The sequence below is a fragment of the Polypterus senegalus genome, chromosome 13, assembly GCF_016835505.1.
Source record: "Polypterus senegalus isolate Bchr_013 chromosome 13, ASM1683550v1, whole genome shotgun sequence".
In the NCBI taxonomy this organism is placed as follows: Eukaryota; Metazoa; Chordata; class Cladistia; order Polypteriformes; family Polypteridae; genus Polypterus; species Polypterus senegalus.
The window spans coordinates 155,309,870-155,331,922 of NC_053166.1; the positions used below are offsets into that span (position 1 = coordinate 155,309,870).

Genomic DNA, 22,053 nt, shown 5'->3' on the forward strand with positions numbered 1-22,053 from the left:
GTGTTCATCTCAAATTAGCACCCAGGACTGCAACACTGCTTTCCTCTCAGATCCATCTTCATTGAGGATAACATGAACTCCATCACCAGGACACTCAGCGGGTACAAGGTAAATACAGTTGTTTACTTCAGATTGGGCAGATGCAAGTGTGGTTAAGGGGATCTATCAGTGTTATTGCTAAACCAATTAGTTGTATCTATCCCACTTCTGACACCATTGTAAAAACCTGCGAGAGATGGAGGAATGATTTGGCCACACTACACCAGACCACTGGTGTAACCCTAAAAACAACCTTCATTCACACTGACAGGTCTACACACCCTGAGTCAGAGGCAACCTGACAGCCACACTTCCACCTGGTTCGTGAGTTGACCCAAGGACATGGTCTCCATCTGAGGCTCACTGGTGGCCGTGCACACAGACTGACAGACCACAGCAGCAGGAAGAGACACAATAAAGAGCTTTCTCATAGTGCCATATCTGCCCCTACATTCACAGTGTCTATGGGGTCTCTTGTATAGTTTGTATCCCTGACCAGCCCACCCCAAATAGTCTGCAGCTTCTCAAAGAGAGTGTCCTTCTCAGATCCTTACCCAGGGTCACTACAATATTATTAAAAATTTCCAGAAAAAGCGTATAAAGAAACTCTCCTTTATACTAATAGAAACATGCCTGGGAAGAGCCCCATTGTTAAAGTTTTCTTTTTTTAGTCATTCTAGTGTGTATGTGTGAGTTTATTGTTCTTCGTAAAATAACCTTTATTTATCACTGCATTTCTGCAAAAAGTCAAAGTTCCCCCTGGTGACAAATAAAGTGCTATCAGTCAATCTTGTGTGTATTCTACAGCTGCATGTTGCTTCAATCGTTATATAAAGGGGCTGCTTTATTTTCCCCACTATATGGATTCTACTTATGTATTTTAAATCTGTTCACTCTACTGTACTTCATTAGTGTGTGTGTGTACACGGCAGATCTTGACCAGAAACGCACAAAACGTTCCTTTTATTGCAGATTTAGAAACCACGTGGGCAAAATAGAGCCCAAATTTAGCCTTCCCTGTACAAAAATAACAAACGCAGTTCTCCTTAGCCTTTAATACAGCAAACACTTACACCCTTGCCCCGAGTAAGAAAAAAAAAAAACTGAAACGCGTTGGAAGTTCTGCGAGTTGCTCTTGTCACTAGGATGCAGTAAGGAAAATTCCCGAGGCCAGATCCTGTCAAACATAACGGCAGGTAAAGCCCATCGCCCGTACCAAATCTCCCCCAATAAAGCCGCCCAATAAAATCCCTCAGGAAACCGACTGGTGAAGTCAGCAGTGCAGATGTTAATTGCATTCACTGCGTACGGCGACGCAGAACACGAATAGTTGATGGCTTGATGGTTCAAGCGCAAGACGCTCAAGTGTTGCCGAAGGTATTGATGAGGGGAAGTTGCTTCGGCCCCGGCCCACACCTTACTCCCGCGAGCGCCTTCAGCTCAGAGAGCGAAGACCAGCTGCTGAAGAGCCCTTTTTCCTCCCCAAGCGATGAAAGCAGAAGCGCCGTAGCCCCGCAACACCAACACAACAAACACGACAGGTCGCGATACACCCGCCACGCCGTCGGTCGAAGTCGACTTACCAAGGTTTTCTTCGTCCATTATTTTGACAGCAGAGAAAAGCGCGCGCGGACTGACCGACCGAACGCCTCCGAGCGCTCGCGACAGCTGGGATGCAGAGCGCAGACGAAGCCGTGGGCAGCCGCCGCTTTCTCTCGGTAAATCACTCTGTTTTTCCTTCCTCCCTTCTCCTTTTAACTTTCACAAACAGCTTCGGGAAAATCCAGGCAAAAAAATGAATTTAATTCGGGTGGATCATCTAAAGGTGTTATCACAGGAGACCCCCTTCGCCTCGATACAACTGCTACCGCTAGCACCGCCGTCGTCGCCAATAAGCTGTAGTCTCTATCTCTCACACACAGTACACACGCGCGCGCGCGCGCACGCACAATCGGCTGTCAGTCACTGGACAAACACGCCTTCCAACTGACCACTCCCCTTATCCGCGCGCTCCCGCTCTCTAGTTGCAGTTCATTTTTCATTCATTCTTTTTCCAAGTAAAGGTAAGAATGCGCCTTGGAATCAGAGGAGAGAGAGAGAGAAATCATTCCGGGAATAGAGTTACAAACTTTTAAGAATGCATATATTCTGAGAATAAAGGCTATAAATGAGCAACCCAGTAAAGAGGAACGCTGATCTAGAACTCCAGGAACTTGGGTTCAGTTCTGCTTTCCTCTTCAAGACGTCTCTGCAATCTCCAACCACCCAATACAGACTCTTGAACACGTCTTTAAATAACTTCACTCGTCTCCTGGACACCTATTAATAAAGGTAAGTGTGAAGCCCGATGATAAGGGGAAGACACATGATGACTAGGTAATATGTTACTTTGACATTGTGAAAGAACTAAAATTCCTGAGCCTTGAACTTCCTTGGAAACCTAATTAAGGCGATCAAAATATGAGAAAAATAATTTTGGCTCATCCCAGTTCTGTCTGCTGAAAAAGGATTTTGGTCAGCTGACTAAGAAAAGAAATCAGCAAGGAGGCGTAGTGGAGACTAAGGAGGAGAGTATTCACTTCTTACACAAATGGTCACGAAAACCTGGAAGAATTCACTGATTTGTGTATTTAAAGCTGAGAACCTGCCAACATTTTAAAAATAGCTAAATGAAAAAGTGGGGAAAATTAATTTTTGTCAAAATAATATTGAATATTGTTTGCAGGTTTTATACCCTTGGGTATCCATTAGGTTTATTTTTCAAATGTAGTTTGGATTTTGAACTGTGATTTGAATCTGATGATGCTACTGTTAACTAGGACCGTCCCAGAATGGCCGTGTCTTCAGAGGTCACAGCCTGCCAATTATGAGGCAATGGGGATAAAAGGTCATCCGAGGTTATGCTTCCTCATCTGACTACATGGATTCCAAAACTGTTCAAAATTTCTTTGACTGGTTTCTGAACTCTTTGCAACTCCTTCTGACTTTGATTTTGTCTCACGATTATTGGCTTAGGTTACTGATAGTTGATGTCATGATGAGGTTCATGTGATTTTATTTTGTAAATTCTACATCTTGAACACTATTTTCAGGTCCTTCTGTTGGCTGCAGCTTGGGAGCCACTGTTAGCGTCATATCCCGCATTTCTAGGGGCGTGGCCTTAAGGCTCATGACCTGCCGGCAATCAGTGCGAGTGATGGCAGAAAGGGTCAGCTGGGGGTCCTTTTATTATCCAATCTGCAGATACGACCTCTTACCAAATACCAAAAATAAATAAATTAATATAACAATATGAACAATTTCCACATGAATACAAAAATCATATGAGACATAATAAAAGAAAAAGAAAAACATTTTTAAACCAATGAACTAATGCAGGCTGATATGTAAAGTTTAGTTATGCATCCTGCCACCTTCAAACAGAGGATGAAGGGGTGGGGCCACTGTGACAGTCACCCGGAGGACCTCCCCCACTTAAATATTCAAGTCAGAGAGTCAGGATCTCCTGAACGGCACTGAAGTATGCGAAACAAAGATCTTTTTGTGAGTATTGTTTTGGGTTTTCTGCTGTACATAACTTTTGCTGTTGTTTATTGGATTATGTAATTGGTTTTCATTTTGGGTCTTGTTTAACTTTTTTGATTGGAATTTTTAGGGAAATTACTTATGTTCTTATTTTGTCTTTTTCTATATTCAGTTTTTTGAAATAAATTATTAATCTGTAAAGCTTGTTAGGCTTGCCTTTTAAGCCAGAGGTTTTGTGGTTTCCTCTCCCTTGAAGAGCATTTTTGTGAATATGGGACAGTTTAAACTATACTTTTGAACTTTAAAACCCTGAGACTCATTTTGGGCCTTGAAGCCTGCCTGTTGACTTTGGGATCAGGTTTATGGCATGGGTTATGAGTAGTTCCAAGACGCACGGCGCCGAACTCTGCTGTTAGTATGGTTGAAGCGAACGTCAAATGAACATGGACACTCCGCTGTGGGATTGCACCATTGTCAAACAACGCATCGTAGTGAGATTTCTGTGGGCAGAGGGAGTTAAACCTGCTGAAATTCGGCGAAGGATGTTGGCTTTTGCAGATCAGTAAGCTTTTTGGGTACTCATCTTGCATAAACTTTATGGTGCCCCAAGTCATCATGCAGTGTGGCCTTTGAAGATCCTTGGCCGATATCCAAATGTGCAGCGCTCTTGAACAATATAAACTGCCGGTCTCTGAAGAAGGCATTCTCAATGTCGATGTGGGTTTGTGTGTGCGATGTTGATGGTCGACCAGATCAACCTTTGTCAGTTACACTTGTTCATCTCACTTTAAACCTTTCTGCACCTTCATAAACTTTTTGCTTTCTTTCCAATGAAGTCTCACTATGGAACGTTGTTGAGCAATGGTGCAGTCCTGCAGCACAGTGTCCATGTTCATTTGACCTTGGCTAGACTAGACTAATGGCAGAACACTGCACTGTGTGTTTGAACCACCATTAAGGCATTGTGAATATGTTGTATTTGTTGTGGTTACTGCATAATTTTCAAATTGCCTTTACTTTTTGATTTACTTTCATATTATATAGTGCCTTTCATGCCTCTTAGATACAGTAGATGTGAAAGGCACTGTCTGTCTATCTACAGTGGGTTGAAAAAGTATTCAACCTAGACAAAGTTTAAATATCCTGTAATATTTTTCTTTGAAAATGCATCTTTAGTTTCATACTGTTACATATAAATGAGGGCCTCTTGGACAATACATTTTCACCAAAAAATCCTGAAAATCAAATTATGCTGCAATGATGAAGAACATATCAGTGAAATCTGCTGTTGAATAAATAATCGACCAATGATAGCTCAGAGGCTGCAATAGTAAGGGTGTAAACAAACAAGCCCTGAATTCTCTACCGTGTCGACGGGTCTCTAAGTGATTCCTTAGGCCAGTTCTTAGGAACACACAACTGAGAAATGAATACAAGCAGCTTATATGGTGAAACCTCAAAAACTGACAAGAATGAAAACAAGGAAACTTTCAAATGACTTGAGATACACTGTAATTAAGAAGTTTAAAGATGGCAATGGTGCCAAGAAGACTGACAAGCTCCTTAGCCTCAGTGTGTTCACTGTGAAGGCCATCATAGCGAAGTGGAAGAAAACTGGAAGCACAGTGAAGCGGCCTAGTCAGAGACGTAAGAGCAAATCCTAAGGTGACTGTCAGTGACCTGCAGCTGGAGTGGATGTGCACAAGACTACAATATAGATGGTTTTGCACAGAGAGTGGCCAGAAAAAAGCCACTACTAAAAAAATGTCATCTGAAAGCTCGATTAGAATTCGCTAACAGACATCTTGACAAGAGTTCTGCATTCTGGAGTCGTGGTGTACTTTGGTCTGATGAGACCACAACTGAACTTTTTTGACCTCAACACAAAGGCGTTTGCCTGGCAGATGGAAGGGACTGCCAAAGATACAACAAACGCCATACCTACCATCAAGCATGATGGGGGGGAATCGTGCTTGGGGGCTGCTTCTCTCAGGGCAGGCACTGGGTCCATCCATCCATCCATCCTCTTCCGCTTATCCGAGATTGGGTCGTGGGGGCAGCAGCTTGAGCAGAGATGCCCAGACCTCCCTCGCTAGGCACAGGGTCCCTTGTCTATATTGAAGGAAGAATGGATAGTAAAAAGTATATCCAGATTTTTGGAAGAAAACCTTCAAATGTCAGCCATGAAATTGACGCTACCACTTTCAGCAGGACAATGACCTGAAACACTGGGCAAAAGGAACCAAAGCATGGTTTGACAAAAAGAAGATCTGAATCCAATTGAAAATTTGTGGCGTGATATCAAAATTGCAGTTCACAAACGAAAACCTTCAAACTTTGCCCAGTTGGAGCAGTTCTGTAAGGGAGAATGGGAAAAATGGCCTCCATCCAGGTGTGTTAAGCTTGTAGATGGCTATCCAAAGCAATGGCAAGCAGTTATTGGTGCTGCTACCATGTATTGACTGGGTGTCATGTGAAGGGGTCCATTACTTTTTCAACAGAATTTTTCACAACATGACTGTCAATTTGCATTTGTTTGATTCACAGAAATAAAGGTTCACTGTGATACTTTGCATTTGTGATTCTTATAGGTTGTAATTATGTAAGATAGAAATACGGTGGCTTTTTCAACCCACTCTATCTGTCTATCTATCTGGTTGCTTTAAAGCATATGATTGTTCACTTATTTGGTTGTGGTTTATCTTCCTTCGCTTTTGTACTTTGCATTTTTGTGGTTGGAATTTACCTGTAATGAGTAGGCTTCTAATTTCATAACAAAGTTTTTTTTTTCAAAGCAAAAGCTTTCATTTTCATTTTCATTTTCTTTTTCTTTGAAGAGTCATCCTGACAAGTAGCTCCACCCAGACTGGTGACGTGACATCTTCTCTTCACTTGACGTCTCATTAGCCACGAATGCTCCATTCCAGTACACCAAGAGCATGGTGAATATCACATTCTGGTTCTCTGGAGATTCCAGTCTTGCCATGCTTGGGTTCTCAAGCTGTGTCTGCCTTGTCACACATAAGCACTCAAGCTGTGTCAGTGTTGTCACATTCACACGTTCAAGCTGTGCCAGTCTATCCACATTCAAGCTATGCATTCAAGCTGTGTCAGACTTGTCGCACCTCGGCATTCCAGCATTAATGTACCACTGGGGTCACGTGCTGCCATTTAGGTTTTGCCAGATTTGTTGCCTACTACACATTGTAGTATATCCAGTCTAGTGACATTCAGGCATTCAAGTGTGTGCATTTCCCTCTGGTTGCCTCATTTCAAACGAGAACTGAGAGAAGATACCATCACTCTTGTTTTGAAACATCAGAGGAGTCCTCGTCTGGCTAAAATGAAGCAGGGAATATTAGATGAAAACCTCCTGCTGCTCAGCCTTGTCTGCTGTACACCAAACAGGAAGTCAGGATGCTGAAAGAGCCAGCATTTTAACTGGGCAACTTTTAAGGGGGGTTGGGGTTAGGTCACCCCAAGAAATCATATTGCCTGATGAAAATAATAAGGTCACATCACCCAAACATGATGTGTTCTGACAAGAGCAAAAGATTTGCTCTTCAGAAGACAGCCTTGTCCCAGACGTTAGATGTCATAACTCTTAGTACTGAGCTGATGCCCAAGGAATGCTTTCAGTGTGTAATGTTCTGTAATTACACGGCAAACACACTATAAATAGATACAAGAGACTGGCACTTCTCCACATTACAAACATTGAGAAAAGTTTGCTAAAGCCTTGAGAGAGACATTTGTTTTCCATATGCTCCTAAAAGCTGATTAAGATGGGTATGTTACTAACTTATACACTCGGCCAAGGAATAAAATTCCCTGAGGAAATACAGAGTTTTACAGGAAAATCTGTGCATGTTCTTCAGTGTTAAAGTAAACCAAATAAGTCAAAAATAAAGACAAAAAAAAAAAAACAACAGCAGCTGGAAAGTACAGCTGGTCAGACTGGTTAGACAATACCAGTAATGACAGGGGTGGCCGCCATATAGTGCCTTTCACATTTTTTCTTTATGTGACTCTGATTTACGGTAAAGTGTATTTCAGGTCTGTCTATCATATATACAGTAGTTCCTTTACTATCTTCCTATCTCACATAACACAACATTTTTAAACTCACTTACTGTAATTAACTCAGGGCTGTGTGGCGCAGGAGACTACATCTCAACTGCATCACACACAATGCAGAAACCAACCCTGGACTGCGTTACAGCCCACGACAGGCCCTGTCACACACACAGCCACATTCAAACATACACAGAAACACAGGGCGAGCATGAAGAGTACACACAGATAAGGACTGGGCCATAAATACAGTGCCTGTCTACAGCATTTATATGTCTTATATAGTACCTTTCATATCTATCTCTTATATAGTGCCTTTAATATCTGTTTCTTATATATTGATTTTCATATGGACTGGGTATGGTATCTGAACCTATGAGTACCACCCACTGTGCCATGAATACAGTGCCTGTCTACAGCATTTATATGTCTTATATAGTACTTTTCATATCTGTCTCTTATATAGTGCCTTTAATATCTATTTCTTATATATCGATTTTCATATATATCTTCATCTCTTATATAGTGCCTCTATCTATCTATCTTATCTATCTATTCACATACGCATTTCACATCACATCTATTTATCTAGACATTTTTGTCATATATTGCATTTCATTTTGCACACTGGTTTGTGAAATTTTGCATTAAATTTGTCTTGCATGTAATTTCACAGTTGCAAAATGTGAAAATCATTAAAATTATGTTTTTTTAAAGTTGTTTGGAGTAAAAAGCAAAGGATAGTCTGCAGTTGAAACTGTTATTCCTTTCCTCAATAGCCTTCAATGCTGCTTCTGCTTCCTCCCTATTCCTCCATGCGGCTCCATGCACTCCCATTAACCTCTTGTGCTCTCCCTGCCTGCACATTCTGTCACGTGCTGCTCAGGTCAGTGGTCACATCACCTGTTCAACTTCCCCAACTCTGTAAACGGATCCAACTCAAGATCCTTCCGGAAGACTCGCTGGTGGTATGGTATTTTTGGTTAATATAAAAATATTAATATAATATATATATATTGTGAAAAGTGCTATATAGGCGCCCAACCTGACTCAGACTGACAATGGAGGCATGTGTAAAAATAAAAAAAATATTTATTTTTCTTCGTCTGTGGGATATGCCTTCCTCGTACTCACAGACACAACACAGTCCCGTCACCACAAGCACACCAAAACACAAATCCAACAGAAATATCCTCCACTCATCCCAGGCAGCTTCGTCCTCCTCCTCCCGACTCTGATGCCTCGAGTAGTGGCTGCAGGCTCTTCTTATAGCCCACCCGGAAGTGCTTCAGGTGATAATCAACCTAATTCAGGCTGAACATTCCAGCCCACACAGGCTCATTAAGCCGTGCAGCTCCCCCTGGCGGTGGCCACGGAGCCCAACAGAGATGAGCTCCAGTGTTCCATGATTGTGGCCCTGATGTAATCCAGGAAGGCTGCCACCAAGCGTTCCTGGGAACGTAGTGTGCACCCCATGGCTGCTCCCCTGGATCCAGTGTCAAAGGGGCATCCTGGCTGGGCATGGGTCTCGGCCATCTGCCACAATATATAGTGTATATATATATATATATATATATAGATATATATATATATATAGATATGTAAAGAATTCCACAAAGTCTAATAAAGAGTTGGGGAATTACCCCGTATAATGTCCAGACAAAAAGATTTGTAAGATAATGATCAAATTTGATCAAAAAATAAGCATTTGACAGCGTAGCATTGTATACAGTGGGTTTATGTAGGCAAAATGGTTGCAGGAAATGAGATGTACATAAAATGACATCACAGCAGAGGGATGGAAGCGATATTATCATGGTAGGCTGGAAGTGATGTCATTATGGTGGGCCGGAAGTGACGTCATAAAGGCAGAGCCGGAAAGTGATGTTATTAGGAAGGGTCGGAAGTGATGTCATCTCGGGAGAGTCAGAAGTGATGTCATTCCTGGAAAACGAAACTGGAATTGTGGAATGGAGGCCATTTTGAGTAACCGGATGTGTGGATTGTAAGTTATTTGTCTTCTTAATTCCTGTTGATACAGTGAGAGAGACATTAGTACATTCAATCAACCCTTTGTGCCTTAAAGTATCACTCACCTTAGGGTTTGTTGGCTGCCTCCTAAGCGCTCGTGTGTGACATTATATATATATATATATATATATATACACACATACATACATTATATTTATATATAAATATAATATATATACTAGCTGTGTAAGCCTGTGCTGAAAAAGCACGGGGTCATGGAAACAACTGAAATCGTCAGAAAAAAATAGAAATTTAGAGATGTCAGGTAACTGAAAGGAACTACTCTGGGCGTCTCTCTATTAGGAGGATTCGTTTTGCCAGCGTGCTTGCATCGCTTGTGCATTAACGGTGACAGGAAAAGTAAATGGGATACTGTTTTGTTGATGTTAGCGGCTACGTGACTTTGTCTTTCTTCTGAGGTTTTGTTTTGCTGACCTGCTCGCCTTGCTTGTGCTATCAGCGGCTAATACCCCGACCCCACCTCTCACTTCCAGGCTGGACAGACAGAAACACACACTTGTAGACATTCACGTGTAGACATTTATATATAAGATATACTTGTAATAAATTATAAAGGATTATTATATGTTATAACTCAAAATTCCATATATTTAGATTATTATATATTAACTATAGTGCTAGGGTGTTGTACCGTGTTAGCCATTATGAATGTAGTGAGAAGTCAAGCAAAATGACACCTTTAATTGGCTAACTAAACAGATTACAATATGAAAGTTTTCGAGGCAACTCACGCCCCTTCTTCAGGCCAATAAAAGGTGTCATTTTGCTTGACTTCTAACTATATATTAACTACAAATTCCATAGTGGCCACACACCCTGGCTCATGGATTTTAGTAGAGAAGATAAGCACCTCCTTGGGGCTTGCATCTCTCTATCTGCATCCGCCTTTCCACACTCTGCGTCATCTCAATAAACTGCTTCCAACTTTTGCACACCAACATGAAGGCTGCAGACAAGATGAAAATCCATGTGGTAATGGCGTGATTTTCACTAGTTGCAAAAGCACAATTTATATTGTGAATTTTGTTCTGCATCGATTTCACACAAATCTCTTCACTCATCATTAGCGTCCACCACCTCGATAAATGCCTGACTCCAAGATTTCAGGCTGTTCTGAAGATAAACGGGGGGTTCTACCAAGCGCTAGGGAGATTGCCACTGTGTGTAATGTACACATACTGTATGCCAGCCCACCCTTGTTCACTCCCGCATTATGCCAATTACTTCTGGCTTAGCTCTGCCACTCCAAAACGCTAATTTGCCTTCATTAGTTATTAACAGTGAAGAGATGAAGACGTAGTTTCACAAGCAGGATTGTCCTCCATCTGACTCTCTGTACTTTTGCATATTTTAATCATTCTTCTATCATTTTACTTGAAATGCAATCCTGGATACATCTTCAGTGATGCTCCTGGGGTCATCAGATGCATGGGTGTCATAGTGGTGGTGGGGGTCTTGGTCAAAGGTTAATGGTGACTCACGGCCCACTTGAAGCCTGAAATGAAGAGTTTGCTTTCAAGAGGAAAGGGTTCCATATATACTACTTATTTAAAGGCCCAGAATTCTGTGCTACGCCACTGATCAGAAGCTTCAGGTCTTTCAACATCTGACTCCCTCACCCAGGTGTCCCAGTCGGGGTTGATCAATCACTGACTTATGGCCAGGTTGCGCTTTCCCCCATGGCTCTCATTTCCTAATCCAACAGCCACCTAGATGTTTCATTCCCCTGCACTGCCTCTCCGGCTCTGCATATCTTGCTCTCTTCCTTTCATTTGCCTTTTGGATCCTACTATGGGACAGTAAACGCCATAAGTACATCCTTCTTGGAGGATTTATAGAGAGTTACATTTTCTGCTCCCCACGATGTTGCTGCAACCTCTTCTAGGAACTTGAATTGTCCATCACGATCAGCTCTCAGTAAACCTGCCTAGGCCAAGTTGGGAAATCCCACTTGCTGTTGGTGGCTTTTCCCCGTGTTCTAATAAAGATGATGGTCCCCGCTGGGGTTGCCCAGCAGCACTTAGTCTGGGTGACGACACCGTGGATGGTGTCTACCATGATCCTTGAAGCCTGATTGTACTTTGACAGTATTTCTCTTCCTTCAAAGCTGTCTTGCAGCAACTCAGCTTGCCAATCATGTGGCACAAGTGCAGCATATAAAGTCCTGAAGATACAGACCAGGAGTTTCAGTTCATGGTCACAACAAACACCAGAAGGAGGACAAAATGTAATCTTGGTGATTGGTGGTGCCAGACGGGCTGGTCTGAGTATTTCTGGAACTGCTGATCTCTTTTGGATTTTTACACACAACAGCCTCTAATGTGAAAAACAAAAAACATTCAGTGAGGAGTAGTTCTATGGATGGAAACGCCCGGTGGATGAAAGAGGTCAGAGGAGAATGGCCAGACTGGTTCAGAAAGGGTACGGTAACTCAGATAACCACTCTGAACAACTATTAGCCTTCTTCATCGCTTCAGTGTACCGTCTGCATGTACAGAGTGATAAGTCCACTGTGACTTCCAGGAGCTTCTCATAAGGTGTTCTTTCATATTTCAGAACTCTCATTGAGTATTCAAATCTCAGATTTCCTACATGTAATTCTTTACATTTACTTACATTAAATTTATCAACCACAAATCTACAAAAGACTATGTGCTCTTTAGGTTTCTCTATGACAATCTAGCTGATCTGTCCTTACACCCAGTTTGGTATCATTCATAAGCTTAACCACAGTGGCCAGGTGAGGAAATGACAGATCTCCAGACTACAAAAAGAAAGTTTGGAGCACCAACCAGGTCATCCATTTTATTGTTTGTGGATAAACCAAAAAAAATAGCACTCTTCAGTTTCGTGCTGAGATCACAAAGTAAACACAAGTAGGATCGTGGAATTTGTAGTCACTTCTAGCGGAGCTTCTTCTGGTGGGTTTCTGGAACCAGTAATGACGCCTCCTTTTGGGACACCCAGGGTTTTATGGTGGCTGGACCGGAAGGGTTGGGGTCAAATGCCTTCACTGTGTGGCTTCTCAGTGCTGTGGGGAAAATAGGAGTTGACATAGGTTAGTGGCAGCACCCCTCTCATCTCGGCAAGTTACCTTATACCTCGACTGAGCCTGTGAGGAGGTCCTTCGACAAGCATGCACAGCTTATTTATTTTTGTCAGATCATTTATATATATTAAAAACGTCAAAAGCCGAAGCACTGACCCCAATGTCACATTATGCAACTTCTTGTCGTAGGATTCATCAAAATTGCAGACTGCAATTGCTGATCTCATTGTCAGACCATTAATTTAATTTAAACTCATGTCACACTATGTGATTTTCAGTCATAGCCTTCATTCACATCATCTTAGCAAATCAGAGGCAGTTGGCGTTGCAATCCCATGAAAGGCAGTTGTCTAGGCCGACATACCCTGCGATTTCCACTTAGTCCATGACATCCTCTGATAAAATCAAACAGGTATGATTAGTCTTTAGTTGGAGGGATTTGTGTGCCCGAGAGCTGACAACCAATGAATGCTGGAGGCAGTCAGTGTCACGCTTCTGTGAAGGTCGGTCACGTAATGTGACATACCCAGAGACTCACTTAATTAGTGACTCGCCCTGACATTTGTTGCAGTGGTGGGATCTGATGTTTAACATTCAACCAATGAATGTTCATATAATGCAGCAACAAGAAATAAGGAATATGCGTTTGTTTTGGACCTTGAAAAGGGAAGAGAAGCCTGTTTGTTTGATGTCTCATATTTTATGTACCGCAATAGAATGGAAAACAAAAAAACATGGCAGAGATTGCAGCTGAACTTGCCATACCTGTTGAACCCTTAGTACAGCACTGGCTCCATTAGACAGCACACAAGAAGAGGCAAAGTCACATGAAGTCACTAAATTTGACGCATCCAGTGATTTAATGTTGTGTACGTTATATTTCAGACAGGCTTGGGTTCAAATCTTTGTTTTATGACATTTATCACACACAAGCGCTTAGGAGGCAACCAACATGTCCTGAGGTGAGTGAATTCTTGCGAGATGAAGGGTTGTTGTTGAGCATTAATGCCTCTCTCCTTCTTTCACCAGACTTACAGAAGAAAAATAATGAAGTAGCTCACTTACCTCCATCATATCTGGATTCCCAAAATGGCGTTCTGACCAAGACTTCACTTCCACTTCCGACTCCCGAAGATGACGTCACTTTCTGTTCCCCATCTTGATGACATCACTTCCAATCCATCCTGATGACGTCACTTCTGGCCCCATCGTGATGATGTCACTTCCATCTTTCAATTATGACGTCACTTCCAGCCATACTTCCTTCCAGTCGCCATTTTCTATATAAACCACAACCTTAATGTTGTATTTTGTCAAATGCTTCTTGTTTTTGATCCAGCTTTACATCATTTTTTCACTATTCCTCTGGACATTATAGGGGGAAATTCCCCAACTCTTCTCAATTTTGTTGAGTTTATCCTTTTTGTACCACACATCTTTATGTTATTTTTTTTAACTTATTTATTTACAAAGCACCTTCCATAGACAGAGTCAGAAAGCTCTCCAAACTAGAGAAAACAATTAAAACACACAGCTACAAACAATAAGAAAAAATTAAATTACCCTAACATTTCAACAAATGAACATAAAAAGGCTACCCATATCCATCCATCCATCCATTTTCTAACCCGCTGAATCCGAACACAGGGTCACGGGGGTCTGCCGGAGCCAATCCCAGCCAACACAAGGCACAAGGCAGGAACCAATCCTGGGTAGGGTGCCAACCCACCGCAGGACACACACACAAACACACCCACACACCAAGCACACACTAGGGCCAATTTAGAATCACCAATCCACCTAACCAGCATGTCTTTGGATTGTGGGAGCGCCCGGAGGAAACCCCCGCAGACACGGGGAGAACATGCAAACTCCACGCAGGGAGGACCCAGGAAGCGAACCCGGGTCTCCTAACTGCGAGGCCGCAGCGCTACCACTGCGCCACCGTGCCGCCCGGTTACCCATATGCCAGCCTAAAAAGATGCCTCTTCAACTGTTTTTTAAGTGTATCAATTGTATCAGCAGCCCATAAAGCACAAGTTAACGTTACTCCACCATTTCAGTGTAACAGACTAAAAAGCCCGATCCCCACGAGTCTTTAGCCAAGTATGTGGAACAATAAGAAGGCCCTGGTTAAGTGACCTAAGTGGACGAATGGTAGTGTACTGTTGTAAGAAATCTGAAATATATTGCGATGTTTGTCCATGCAGAGCTCTGAAATTCTAAATTCCAACGGAAGCCATTAAAGCGAAGACAAAATCTGAATATGAGACCACTTACTGGAGCTGGTTAACAATCTAGTAGCAACATTCTGAATTGACTGAAGAAGCAGCAGTGACGACTTGTTTAAATATATAAATAATGGATGACAATAATAAAGACATGAAAAAATAAAGTTGTTTTAATGTCTCCATTCGAGCCTTTGATACTATTGTACTTAGCTTTGATATAATCCCCAGATGATAAAAACAATAGCGAGATCAAAAAAAACCTGATAGGGACATAATACTGTGAAATATGTTAGAAATTTGATATACACATAACTCATTTATTTTATTAGTTTGAGGTGTTGTTTGGTTTCTTTGTGTATAAGCTGCCTTTGTTTTGTCCCTTGTGCTGTGTGGGTGGGTCCCCAAGAGGCAGAGTCACCTGTCCATCCATGCCAGGGACCACCCTCAGCCCTAATAAAGGCGAGGGATTCCCACAGTTTCTGGCAGTTAATTCGAACGAGCTCAGGAGTTTTTGGTGAGTTGTTGTTTCTTCTGTGCTCTTTACGATTTGTTTGGATTCTTGCATTGGAGCTCTGTTTGGTTTGTATTGCCTTATTGTTTTAGGCAACTCCATTTTGACTTTTGTGCTCTATGGAGCTTTATTTCATTCTTGTGGAAGTATATGTTGTGAAGAATAAATATTTTTATTTTATAAAGATTCTATGTTGCCCTAGTACTAGCCAGGGTTTTGATAGTGATATCCCCCTCTAATGGGTTTTTTTGGGGGGATATTCTTGGGACTTACATACTTTGAAACTTCACAAGAGTGTAAACTGGCATGGTCCAGCGACAGGATCAGCAGCTGCACTCAGTAATTCTGACATAGCCTACAAGTCGAAGTTGCATACTATGACATCAGCTAATTCTGGAGAGTTCCCTTCATCATAACCCTTTGTTTCCTATGTTTGAGCCATTAATAATAGGAATAATTTTAAGTCTTTACATTTATATAGCCTTTTTCTCACTACTCAAAGCACTTTACATAATGAGTGGGAAGCCACTTCAACCACCACTAATTTGTAGCATCCCCCTGGATGAATTAATGACAGCCATTTTGTGCCACACATCAGCCGTTAGGCAGTGAAGTGGTGAGAGAGTGATAGCCAATTAGAAGACTAGGGGGCCAGAACGATTAGGCTGTGATGGGTACTTTAGCTTGGACATTGAGATACACCCTACTCTTTACAAAGGATGCTCAGGCATCTTTTATGGCCAGAGAGAGTCAGGACTTTGGTTTTACATCTCATCCGAAGGACAGCGCCATATTTACAGCAGCTCTGCACTGAGGTGTTAGGATTCACATTCAGACTGAAGGGTAAGTGCCCCCTGCTGGCCTCGCCAACATCTCTTACAGCAGCAACCCAAAATTTTCCTGGTTGGTTTTTACATCCCAGTACTGCTTGCAATTCCCTCGAGATGTTCCCAAACATGCATGTGATTTTATCGTTTTTATCAGGTTCAATGAATTTCTCACAGTTCTGGTGGGGAACTCCATTTTTTTTTATTTTTCTTGGGATTTATTTAACACACAGTTAGGATAAAAGAACCCCCGCCAGATTCAAAATGTAAATTTATATTTTACTTGGAAACACAATCCCACAGGATGCAGAGGTTGACTGAAAGTAGAAAATGAAACAGTTTACATATTTTAGAGGGCGATACAGATTTATAAAGTGGCTTGTTTGGTGAGACCTTACCTGTAGGACCCCAAGATGACATCTGTGAGAAATACACCAATGAGGTGGAAACTTGATCAGCAAGAGCAATCATATGCAACCCGCTAAACAATAGCTATATTCGTCTGCTGTGCCTTGTTAAACAGGCATTAAAGGAGTAGATCATTAACTTCCGCACAGTCTAAGCTACTGCGTATTTTGGGAGGATTTGCAACTGACAAAAGAGCGCCTGTGTCGTGCGCCCTGTCCATCCCGGGTTTGCTCTCAGACGGCTTTTTGTTTCACTGCGCCACTAACATTCCAGCCAAAGCCAATAAATGAACTGCTGCCGTTGCGGGTTCGTCTCTGTGCCCCCGGGGTGGGCAGAAAGGAGTGAAGTGTCCCGTTAACACACATGAATGGATGCATACAAGGGCCCCATGCGACTGGGATAAAAGATCATTCACGGCTGTTCTGCCATTTTTTAACAGCTGAACAGATCTTTTCTTTTACTGTACTTCCCTGACCTGCTTTGCATTCTCCCTTAGGGAGCGCGCTGGCTTTGCAGGGGGGCTGGGTCGGGGGATGAGAGGGGGAATCACAGTGAAGGGCCGCGGTGATCAAGTGATGGTGGTCTGCTAGTGGTGATCTTACTTCGGAGACCTTTGCGTAAGGATGTTTCTGGCTGCTTTCAACTAAACAGAAGTAATGTCACACTAACACGTACATCTCATTCACTCTCCCCAAACCACCCTTCCACACGCACACATTGAGCTAAGCATACATTTGCTTAAATATGAATTAATGTCTGGGCAGGATTTTGTAATTCATTTGTTTTTAAATCAAGGGAGGGTCTCCATGTAAATCAGTATGAATTCTGAATGGCTAGACTTACACAATTGCCATGAACTAGGGGGAAATCAAACAAGTCACCGGGACTAGAAAATATTTACCCTTGAGTGCTTAAGAACGTGTGAGTACAGATATAAACCATTGATGCATATTTTTAAGAAGTCATTGTGCACTGGGGAAATTCAAAAGAACTGGAAAATGGCAAATATCCCATTATTAAAAAAAGGGTGACTGGGCAGATCCAAGCAACTATAGTCCAGGAGGCTTAACAAACATCCCAGTAAAATCAATATAAGGAATTGTTAAGGAGACAATGAAGCAAAACATGGAAAGAACAGGAGAGTTAGTGAACAGCCAGCATGGGTTCAGACACAGGACGTTGTATGTTATTAATATGATGGAATTCTATAAAGAAGCAACAAAAGAATACGACCAGAGTGGAGCTGATGCTATTATTGATCTTGACTATCAGAAAGCATTTGATAAGGTACCACATGAGAGGGTGGGCATTTGTTTTCCTCTAAGGGGCACTAGCTCCCTGGCTGGAATAAGTTCTTTTGTAATTGCGGTGTCTTAAGTAACCTGAACCTATCTCTTATATATATTTCTCTTCTGGTTCGTCCTGCTTCCTCGTCATGTCACCGCCCTATATCTAGCCTGACCGTGTGACCTTTCACTTCGGTGACGTGACACTAATGGGGTCATGAGAGAGAAGCGGGGAACACGGTAGTCCGAAGGAGGAATAGGAATCGAGAAAAGTGATGTGGGGGTGTATGGGAGACCACAGCCAGCGTGGGGAAGGGAAGAGGAGGAATAGGAATCGAGAAATGCCGTGTGGGCTACGTGTGGGGGGACCGGGTTTGAAGAGGAAGCAGGACGAACCAGAAAAGAAATATACTATCAACAAGTCCCACGGACAAACGTTTGCAAAGACGTGTGTTAATCTACAACAACCAGTCTTCAGCCGTGGTCAGTTGTACTTGGCTTTTTCTAGGGTTAGATCTTTCGACTCATTATCTGTTGTCTCCAGCAAAACACCTATTCATAACTGCGTCTTTCAAGAAGTATTTCTTTCTTCTTGATTTCTGAATTCCTTTCTCACTGTTTTCCGTTCCTATTCTTACACCGGTGTACACTACGGCAGGCGTCGGCTAGTATAGATATAAAAAGGTGATACCCCTCCCTTAGCGATATGGCGGTAAGAAATCGCATAGGAGAAATAACTTCGCTTTCTTTAATGACTATTTATGCGGCATAACAGACAGGACGGCATGACAAGACCTTTGTGTAGAGTCTGCCATTTTTGTCGCTGTGCTGGAAGGATTTTCAGGATTGAATGACATTATCTCCCATCCGTCTGTCGGCTTCAAAGGTGTACCGGAAAATGTTCCAAGGCTTTATATTTTTTCTCCATGTGTAGGCCCTTACTTAGGTAAATCATGCCATTCCAAACAAGGCAAAGACAGGATATCATTTCACACAGAAATAGTACACGTTGCCCATTTGTCTTTGTCTGTCTTATCCTATGCTTGGCCTAGCAGTTCTAAATGCTGAGCTCCTTTGTACTAATTCTGGCTCAGCTGTGCATGTAGAAAGAAAAGAAAAACAGATTTAAAATATTTGCACAGAGCACAGTGATGTTAAACTTATATTCTGATTACAGCATCAGACTAAAAGAAGTGGGAATTCAGGGTGTGGTGTGTAGATGAGTGCAAAACTTGATCAGATACAAGAAGCAGAAGTGATGGTTTGAGGGACCTCATCAGAATTGGCCGATTTTAAGAGTGGTGTCCAGCAGGGGTCGGTGCTGGGGCAGCTGCTGTTTATAATATCTATAAATGATTTGGAGGGGAGTATAAGTAACAAGCTGGTTAAATTTGCAGAGGGTACCAAGACTGGTGGATTAGCAGATAATCGAGAATCTGTCGAATCATCACACAGGGACTTGGACAACACACAGACTAGTCAGATGAAATTTAATGTCAGTAAATGTAAAGTATTACACATAGGAAGAAAAAATGGTAGGACTGAATACACATTGGGAGGCCTGAAAATTGAAAGTACACCTTATGAGAAGGGCTTAGGAATCGTAGTGCACTTGACACTATCAACTGCCAGACAGTGTTCAGAAGCCATTAAGAAGGTTAACAGAATGTCAGGTTATATAGCGCCCTGATGTTTGGAATACAAGTCCAAGGAGGTTATGCTGAAGCTTTATAACACACTGGTGAGGCCTCATCTGGAGTACTGTGGTCACTTTTGGTCTCCAGGCTACAAAAAAACAAAGCAGTGCTGGAAAAAAGTGCAGAGAAAAGCGACAAGGCTGATTCAAGAAATACAAAGGATGAGTTATGAGGAAAGATTAAAAGAACTGAGCCTTTACAGTTTAAGCAAAAGGAGATTAAGAGGAGACCTGACTGAAGTGTTGAAAATTATAAAGGGAATTAGTCCAGTGGATCGAGACTGTTATTTTAAAATGAGTTCATCAAGAACACAGAGATAGAGATGGAAACTTGTTAAGGGTAAATTTTACAAACATTAGGAAGTTTTTCTTTACACAGAGATCCACAGACACTTGGAATAAGCAACCAAGTAGTGGGGTAGACAGTAGGACTTTAGGGACCTTCAAAACTCGACTTGATGGACCAGGCCAAAGGGGCGCCCACATAACACCTTGCTGCGGAAGATAGAGGGTCATTTACGGAAGGTGGGACCCCTTGGGGGTTGCCAACTGGGATCCGGAGATCTTTCATTGTGTGAGGAGTGTGGCAACCTGATCTGTTGTCATGATTAGGTTTCGTGTGAATTTATTTGGTTTTGTCAGTGTTTTGAACACTATTTTTTTAGGTGCTTCTATTGCCACTGTTTTGAGAGCTGTCATTGGCACCACTTCCTATATTACCAAGGACTCACAAAGGTAGAAGGACGCAAGCCAGTTTAAAGGGTTGACGGCACTTGCTGGTGTCTCAAGCACTCACTGGGCAGACCTGACATGGAGGAGAAGAATCAGAGTGGCACCAAGGCAGGGCCAGCTCTGGGCATAGGCTGAGTAGGCAACGGCCTAGGGGTGCCATTACTTGGAGGGTACCAAACCCCATCCAAGGGCACTGCCAAACAAACAACATGACTGGTCATCAATTTCACAAGCAGTTGCGAGTATGCTGATCTTCAAGGGGGTCTCTCTCTTCAATGTTATTTATGCATCACTGGTGCTTGCCTGAGGGTGCCATGTACCCTCGAGCCGGTCCTGCACAAAGGCTTTGAGAACAGTGAGAGAAGCACTCGATTTGTATTCCTCTGATTTTTTAATATTACTGTTTTTATTCCTTTGTCAGTTAGTTGTTTTCTAACCAGCTTTGACCTAAACAGGGAAGCCTATCTCAGCCAGCATAGGGCACAAGGCAGGAACAAACTCTGGAGAGACACCAGTCCATCGCAGGGTTAACACACACATCAACCACATACTGTACCAGGGCCAATCAACCATCGCCAGCCCACCTAATCTGCATGCCTTTGGACTGTGTAAGGAAACCGGAGCATCCAGAGGAAACACACACAGAAACGGGAGAACATGCACACTCCACGCAGGGAGGACCAGGGATACGAACCTTGGTCTCTTTACTAGAAAGCAGCAGTGCCTCCACTGCGCCACTGTGCCACCCTTTATTCCTTTATACTGTTTATCATTTATTTTACTTCTCTCCTGTTTTTTATCACAGAATAATTACTTATTGGATTTGACGCACTGTACTTAATTCATTTGATTTGTGGGACATTTGCTTGCAGAAATAAAAGGAACTGAGCACCAGCCTTTGTTGTAATGTGTGCACATTGTCCAAGCTATGCCGATCATGGCTATCAATGACATTGTTTGAGGAAGAAGCTGCCAAAGCTGCGGGCAATCTGGGCATCACAAGGTGCATTACTGGTTCTTCAGAATTATGAACCATTTTTGGTTCCCTACTGAACCATCCACATGAATGTTCCTGTGATGGGTTCCATAAATATGTGTGAAAACTGAATTGTGAAATACAAGTCAGCTCTTGGTTTTAATAGGACTCTTGCTACTCACAATAACAGGCTAAGTTCAGGTTTTCTTGATCTACTATCCTGCTAGGTAGCCCACTACTATACATTTACAGAACAAATTAGTCGGAACACCAGGACACCTCCTTATACGTGCAATCTATGCAGCATAATGCATAAAATCATGCAGATACAGGTCAGGAGTTTCAATTAATGTTCACATTAAACACAAAATGTCTTGTTATTTTCCTGGCTGAACAAGCTGTGATTAAAAATGTTTCCTCCAAGTCTGCATGCAATCTTGGGGTGGTGATCGATGACCAGCTGTCCTTCACTTGCCATGGTGTTACGGTCCCTCGGTCTTAAGAGATTCATTCTATACAACTGTGGTCTCCAACTCTGACACTGGAGGGCTGCAGTGGCTGCAGGGTTTCATTCTAACCCTTTTCTTAATTGGTGACCAGTTTTTGCTGCTAATTAACTCATTTTCCTTTCATTTTAACAGGGCTGT

General features: G+C 42.4%; 1 protein-coding gene and 1 long non-coding RNA gene across 3 annotated transcripts in view; one reads left to right on the forward strand and one right to left on the reverse strand.

The window, feature by feature from the left end:
- The window catches only part of cyth3a (cytohesin 3a), a 65,142-nt gene extending 63,178 nt beyond the window's left edge, over positions 1-1,964 (reverse strand). Inside the window, exon 1 of one of the 2 annotated variants that reach the window (XR_005636195.1) lies at positions 1,623-1,964. Coding sequence is in view for 1 of the 2 variants with exons in the window: in XM_039775012.1 (XP_039630946.1) it covers positions 1,623-1,641 (19 nt within the window). In the remaining variant the exon portion in view is untranslated. The remainder of the gene's footprint in view (positions 1-1,622) is intronic. The other variant, XM_039775012.1, reaches the window with a different exon arrangement.
- Positions 1,965-2,102: 138 nt separating this feature from the next.
- LOC120542751 lies at positions 2,103-14,269 on the forward strand. Its single transcript, XR_005636229.1, has 3 exons — positions 2,103-2,370; positions 6,402-6,506; positions 13,769-14,269. It is a non-coding gene; the product is annotated as an uncharacterized LOC120542751 (long non-coding RNA).
- The last annotated feature ends 7,784 nt before the right edge of the window (positions 14,270-22,053 follow it).